We start from the raw sequence: 7,713 nt of genomic DNA, 5'->3' as shown, positions 1-7,713 counted from the left end.
CACAATTAATATATAGAATAATTATGTTTTTGTTATGAATTATTAGTTTGGTGAATTATTTATGATTTTAGTTCAAAAAAACATTAATTAAAATCAGGTTTAGGAGTCTATTTAAACTATTTTACAAAATATATAATTCAAAAAAATAAAAATAAATTCGAAATTAATATAGAAAAAAAATATTTACTTGTTGGTGACTTGTTAAACCAAGTCACTATGTTGTCACATCATCATAATTGTTAGTACCCATCTATGGGTAGTAACCATTGAGAAGTCTTCCATATATATATATATCTATAAAACTTACTCATGCATTAATATAGTAACTAATTAGAAGATGTATTTTGATAAATTACTTTTTAGATGCTGTGTTTTGTAAAATGGTTCAAATGAATATTTAAAAATCTAATTTTAATAAATAAAAATTGAAAATAATAACACAATTAATATATAGAATAATTATGTTTTTGTTATGAATTATTAGTTTGGTGAATTATTTATGATTTTAGTTCAAAAAAAACATTAATTAAAATCATGTTTAGGAGTCTATTTAAACTATTTTACAAAATATATAATTCAAAAATAATTTATCAAAATATAAAATTAAAATAAATAATGAGATAGAATACATTATAAAAAAAAGTATAGACCTATTAGAAAAATTTAAAGCAACATTTGTACCTATATTTGGTGAGCAAGACATGTAGAAAAGTTGCCATGACGGCTTTAGTGTAGTCTGCCCCTGGACATTGTCTCACTCCTCGACCAAAAGGCATGAAGTTGTATGACACCACATCCGCATTAATATCCTATATTTATGTGATTTATTGGTTAAGAAAAAAAACTTAATTTTAGTAAATAATAGAAACACTAAAGTCACATTTTTTCTATATAATAAGTGTGTAGATAATAAAAATTCTTGGTTTTAACAGTTTTTTATTTTTTTAAGGTTAACTTTAACAGAATATTCTTATATTTAATAGAGTATTCTTATATTTAACGGTGATTTGTAAACACTTAAACTTAAATAAAACAAAATAAATAATTAAAAAAAGATTTTTTTTGAGATATTATACAATAATAATTATTTAAAAATAATAAATAATTAAACAAATTAAAATATGATATTTTTGAGATATTTTACAATAATAATTATTTAAAAATAATAAGATCATATGTTTTATAACTTAAATATAATTTAATTAAACTTAAACTGACTTATTAGAATAATATCATATTAAATGTATAATATAATATACTGTCAATTAGCAACAAATTACTTTTTAAAAAAAAACTAGCAAGAAACTTAAATTTAAATTCCACGCATAATATATAATATTACATTAAACATATAATATATGATCTCTTGTTGTCCCTCTCCCAAATTCAAAAACTAGAACAAATATAAACTTAAATAAAAATAAATAAATTATTTAATTAAAATATGATATTTATTTGAAATTTATATGACATTAATATAAATTTAATAAAAATAATTAATAAATTCTATAAATAAAACTAAGAAACGTGCATATTGCACGTTGCTTGTATCTAGTAATAATATATATACGTACAATCTATGATTTCTTAGTTTTAAAATTGTAAACATTGTCTATAATTTTAATAAAAAACTTGTTCACTGTTTTTAAAAAAATATATATAATAGAATGAATTATAATTCTATAGTATATATAAATATTTATATCAATAATCTCTACATATATGATATCTAAACACAACGTTGACATAAATATATTTACATATAGTTACATGACATATATATAAAAAATAATAATATTTAAAAAGATATTAATAATAGAAATAAAATAAGAATAGAATAAGTCATAGTGTAGACAATAGTATACATGCATCAATAGTATACATGCATCTACTATTTTTAATTTCTAATGTATCTCACAATGTCTTTTGATGAATTTGATAAAAAAAAAAGAGCTCCAATCACTTGATAAAAAACAAATTATCACATAAATTTATAAGATAAAAAAAATGATATATGCTTTTATTATTTTTAAATAAATATGATTTAATTATTTAAATTATCATAAAACATCTTATTTTAATTTATTTATTTATTTTTGTTTAAGTTTATGTTTGTTCTAGTTTTTGAATTTGGCAGTCACAACGAAAGATTATATATTATATGTTTAATATAATATTAAGTTTAAGTTTAATTAAAATTTATTTAAGTTATAAAATATATGATTTTATTATTATATCTAAAAAATATCCTATTTTAGTTTGTTTAATTAATTATTTAAGTTTAAATCATGTTTACAATCTGCCGTTAAATATAAGAATATTCCGTTAAAGTTAAACGGAAAAAAATAAAAAACCGTTAAAACCAAGAATTTCTGTTATCTACACACTTTTTATATAGAAGAGATATAGATGAGCGACTACAGTGCATCCACTTGTTTGACAACACCGGTGCAACCAGTTTGTGTTTTCTACACCTCGATATTTTTTTTTCAAATTTTTTTATATGACATTGTACATTGTAATCATTTAAGACACCCTGCAAATTTTAAAAAAATTATGAATATTTTTACTGTGCTGAAAACAAGGTTCAAATAGTTAACTTTTACACACATATACAAAAAAATAAGCACCTGTGTAACAAACTGTTTGAACCATACTTTCGGTACCATAATTTATTCGAAATTTCTTGAAAACTTATATGATGTTCTAGATAGCGCTACAATGTACACCGTCAAATAAAATAATTTGAGATTATATCTATCCAAGTACCGAAAATAGAAAAAGGATGCACCAGTGTTATAAAAAAAGTAGATGTATTGTAGTCACTCCCTATATATATAGATATAGATATAGATATTTATAAGAGAAGCAGATTGAGAAATAACAGAAGAGATACATAGTAGAGATAAAGTCATGAAAAAGTGATGAGAGAAATAATTACATAAAAAGTAATAACAGATTAGAGTAAAGAGTGATTAAATAAAATAGATTTGTGAATATGAAAAATTAATTAATAATGTTAATAATAATGGCAAACACATATTTCTACATACTCTCACAGATATATTATACGTTCTTAAAGGAAAAAAACCAAACCTTCCAACGCCATGGGTTGAACTCAAAAGGATCATTAAAAATATCAGAATTTAAGTGCGAAGTTGCAGTGACAAGCATTACAGTCCAACCCGCTGGGATTATAAATCCTGAAAAGCATGTATATACCAAATTTATTTATTTTTTCTTTATTGGAAACTATAGGAATATTACATTAATTTTTTTCTACATTTGTACCTTTAACTGGGATATCTTTTAATGATTTACGTAATAATCCAGGTAAGCCATTTGACATTCTCAAAGTTTCATCGATAACCTATATAATATGTTGGATTGAGAAGGAATAAGAACATTTCAATATATATAGGGAATGATTATGGTGTTTACAAAATTTTTTCAATACCAATGTTGACAAAAATTGGTTCGGGACGTAGATAGTTATAAATTCAAAATTTTTATTATGGTCTTGTATATTGTAGTCATTTAGGACATTCTATAAAGTTTCAAGAAATTTCGAATAATTTAAGGTGCTGAAAATAAGGTTCAACTTGTTACACACATGCACTAAAAAATATGCACGGGAGGAAAATTTGACTTTCTAAACCTTATTTTCAGTACCGTGATATCGATATTTTAAATAATTACAATATACACTATAATAGTAAAAAATTAGAATTTATAATTATCTTCGTGCCGAAATCAATTTTTATAATCTTTCCGAATATATATTTACGAAGGATCACATAAAAAATATATAAGACACGATTACTAAATTAAACGCACTTGATGAGTGAAAGTCATTGACTTATATTCTTCCCATGTTAGAGAAGAGTCTGAGTCTTCTCTGTTTTGAATAATCGCTTCATGCTCAGCCTGATATAGAAATTAGTAATTCATTAGTTGATTGGGTTCATATATATATATATATATATATATATATATACACACTAGATACAAGGTGCAATAGCTTAGTTTTATTTTTAGAATTTATTAATTATTTTTGTTAAATTTGTATTATTATCATATAAATTTCAAATAAATAAACAATATTATATATAAAAGAATGGCATAAATATATTAAAAGAAAAATTAAACAAAAATATTGTTTATGATTTTAAAAAATATATATATAATAAAATAACATTTTTAAATATAAATGATAATTTTTTTAATAAAAATTAAGATTATTTATCATATATTATTGTTATATTGATATTTTATGATATTTAAATTTATATTAATATAAGTATTAAATACCTAATTTTATATTAAATATTATTATTATAATAATATTTTATAATATAGTTGAATTCACATTAATATCATTAGTAAAAAAAATTATGATTATATATTATTATCATAATAATATTTTATAACATTTGAATTTATATTAATATAATTATTAAATATTTAGTCTTATTTTATATATTATTACAATAATGATAATTTTTAACATATGAATTTAAATTTATTTTAATATAATTATTAAATAAGTTTTTATATTAAATATTATTATAATAATATTTTATAATATTTAAATTTATATTAATATAATTAATAAATATCTATTTTTAGTTTTGAATGTATATTCCGTTAAATATTTAGAATATTCTGTTAAAGTTAACAAAAAAAACTGTTAAAACCAAAATTTTTCGTTATCTACACTTTTTATATAAAGGGATATAAGAGATAATAGATGTATGTATTTGAATTTTAAGATAATATTAATACTAATGTGAAGGGATTTACTTATAATTATCTTGGACAATATTAAAATATTTCACATACCATTCGAAAAATATATATTTCAAATTAAGAAAACAAATGTTATTAAATTAGCAGTGCTTCTCTTTCAGATAGATAAGGTGTAATTATAATGTGATTTAAATTAGTATAGTGGTAGTTATCGCGCTTAATAATTGGAATGCAATACCATTTAAAAAAAAAAAAAAAATTGGAGTGCAATAAATTATATATTTAGTGGTTATAATAAAACACAAAAATTTCATATATTATTGTTTACTATTTAGGGGTTTCCCTTAGATTACTTTTATATATTACCTTGCTTAGGAACATTTTATTTTAAAAAAAAAAAAAAACTCATTCGCTTATATATATACTAGATTCAAGCAACGTGCAATATGCATGTTTGCTTAGTTTTATTTATAGAATTTATTAATTATTTTTACTAAATTTATATTAATGTCATATAAATATTTTATTTTAATTAAATAATTTATTTATTTTTATTTTTGTTTAAGTTTATGTTTATGTTTGTTCTAGTTTTTTAATTTGGGAGTGACAACAAGAAATTATATATTATATGTTTAATGTAATATTAAATATTATACGTAGATTTTAAATTTAAGTTTATTGCTAGTTTTCTTATAAAAATAATTTGTTGCTAATTTACAATAGATTATATTATATGTGTAATATAATATTATTCTAATAAGTGAGTTTAAATTTAATTAAATTTTATTTAAGTTATAAAACGTACTATTTTATTATTTTTAAATAATTATCATGGTAAAATATCTCAAAAATATCATATTTTAATTTGTTTAATTATTTATTATTTTTAAATAATTATTATTGTAAAATATCTCAAAAATATATATTTTTAATTATTTAAGTTTAAGTGTTTACAAACTACTGTTAAATATACGAATATTCTGTTAAATATAAGAATATTCTGTTAAAGTTAACATAAAAAAAAATTAAAAAAATCGTTAAAATCAAGAATTTCCATTATCTACACACTTATTATATAGAAGAGATATATATATATATATATATAAAAGTTTGTTTAGTTTTATTTATAGAATTTATTAATTATTTTTATTAAATTTGTATTATTATCATATAAATTTCAAATAAATAAAAAATATTATATATAAAAGAATGACACAAACATATTAAATGAAAAATTAAACCAAAATATTATTATAATTTTTTTACATATATTTATATAATATAATAACCTTTTTAAACATAAATAATAATTTTTTTAATAAAAATTAAGATTATGAATTATATATTATTATAATAATATTTTATAATATTTAAATTTATATTAATATAAGTATTAAATATTTAGTTTTGTATTAAATATTATAATAATAATATTTTATAATATTTGAATTCATATTAATATATTTAGTATTACATAATATTATCATAATAATATTTTATAACATTTAAATTTATATTAAAATAATTATTAAATATCTAGTAATGTATTATATACTATAATAATAATAATAATAATGATATTTTATAACATTTGAATTTGAATTTGAATTTATATTAATATAATTATTATATATGTAGTCTTATATTAAATATTATTATAATAATGATATTTTATAATATTTAAATTTAAATTTATATAATTAATAAATATATATTTTTAGTTAGTTTTAAATATATATTCCATTAAATATTTAAAACATTTTGTTAAAGTTAACAAAACAAACTGTTAAAATTAACACGATAGGAAGTAATTGTATTAATATGAGGAATAATATATATATGATTCAATGGCTTATTAATTATAATACTACTAATAATAACAGTTATTATAAAATAAATAAATCTTGCATATAACATCAAACACCCAAAATATTAGGGAAATTTATAATATTCATTACAATAATATTTAAAATTAATATATCTCTAATAAGTGTATAGATAATGAAATTATTGGTTTTAATGGTTTTTTATTTTTTTCCGTTAACTTTAACAGAATATTCTTATATTTAACGATAGATTATTGTAAACATGACTTAAACTTAAATAAATAATTAAATAAATTAAAATAAGATATTTTTGAGATATTTTACAATGATAATTATTTTAAAATAATAAAACCATATATTTTATAACTTAAATAAAATTTAATTAAACTTAAACTTAATATTATATTAAACATATAATATATAATATTTTGTTGTGACTGTCAAATTAAAAAACTAGAACAAACATAAATTTAAACAAAAATAAATTAATTAATTAAAATAGGATATTTTAATGATATTTTATAATAATTTAATTAATTAAATCATGTTTATTTAAAAATAATAAAGACATACATATCATTTTTTTTATCTTATAAATTTGTGCGATTGTTTATTTTTTATCAAGTGATTGAAATTATTTTTCTCCATCAAATTCACCAAAAGACATTGTGAAATACATTAGAAACTAAAAATAGTTGATGTATATATATATTACTGTCTACACTATCAATTTTTCTATTCTTATCTTATTTCTATTATTAATTTCTTTTTCAATATTATTGTATTTTATATATATGTCACGTAGCCATGTAAATATATATCTATGTCAACGTTGTGTTTAGATGTCATATATGTAGAGATTATTGATATAAATATTTATATATACTATAGAACTATAATTCGTTCTATTATATATATATATATATATATATATTTTTAAAAAGTGAATCAATTTTTATTAAAATTATAGACAATATTGTTACAACTTTAAAACTAAGCAAACGTGCATTGCACGTTGCTTCTACCTAGTATATATATAAATGGGTTCACTCTTAATGGTTACTACCCATGGATGATTACTTTAATATTAACCATTAGATTAAGATTAACAGTCCATATTTATAGTTGTTAATTAATA

The 7,713-nt window shown here is 18.4% G+C and overlaps 1 protein-coding gene across 1 annotated transcript; it reads right to left on the bottom strand.

Annotated features, from left to right (window-relative positions):
• Positions 1 to 653: 653 nt before the first annotated feature.
• Positions 654 to 3,349, bottom strand: LOC133785047 (cucurbitadienol 11-hydroxylase-like). The gene is made up of 3 exons (XM_062224308.1): positions 3,292 to 3,349; positions 3,097 to 3,203; positions 654 to 809 (listed from the first exon to the last, which is right to left on the bottom strand). The coding sequence occupies exons 1-3, from the start codon at positions 3,347 to 3,349 to the stop codon at positions 654 to 656; spliced, it is 321 nt and encodes a 106-aa protein (XP_062080292.1).
• Between the last annotated feature and the right edge of the window lie 4,364 nt (positions 3,350 to 7,713).

The sequence above is a fragment of the Humulus lupulus genome, chromosome 6 (assembly GCF_963169125.1).
Source record: "Humulus lupulus chromosome 6, drHumLupu1.1, whole genome shotgun sequence".
Taxonomy (NCBI): Eukaryota; Viridiplantae; Streptophyta; class Magnoliopsida; order Rosales; family Cannabaceae; genus Humulus; species Humulus lupulus.
The sequence above is the reverse complement of the archived record's forward strand: the minus strand, read 5'-3'. Positions and strand labels throughout refer to the sequence as shown.

Coding starts and splice junctions, on each gene's coding strand:
- LOC133785047 (XM_062224308.1), bottom strand. CDS start 3,349: ATGTCAAATGGCTTACCTGGATTATTACGTAAATCATTAAAAGATATC. Junction 3,204..3,291: donor AAAAGATATCCCAGTTAAAG/GTACAAATGTAG, acceptor CATGCTTTTCAG/GATTTATAATCCCAGCGGGT. Junction 810..3,096: donor TCAACCCATGGCGTTGGAAG/GTTTGGTTTTTT, acceptor ACATAAATATAG/GATATTAATGCGGATGTGGT.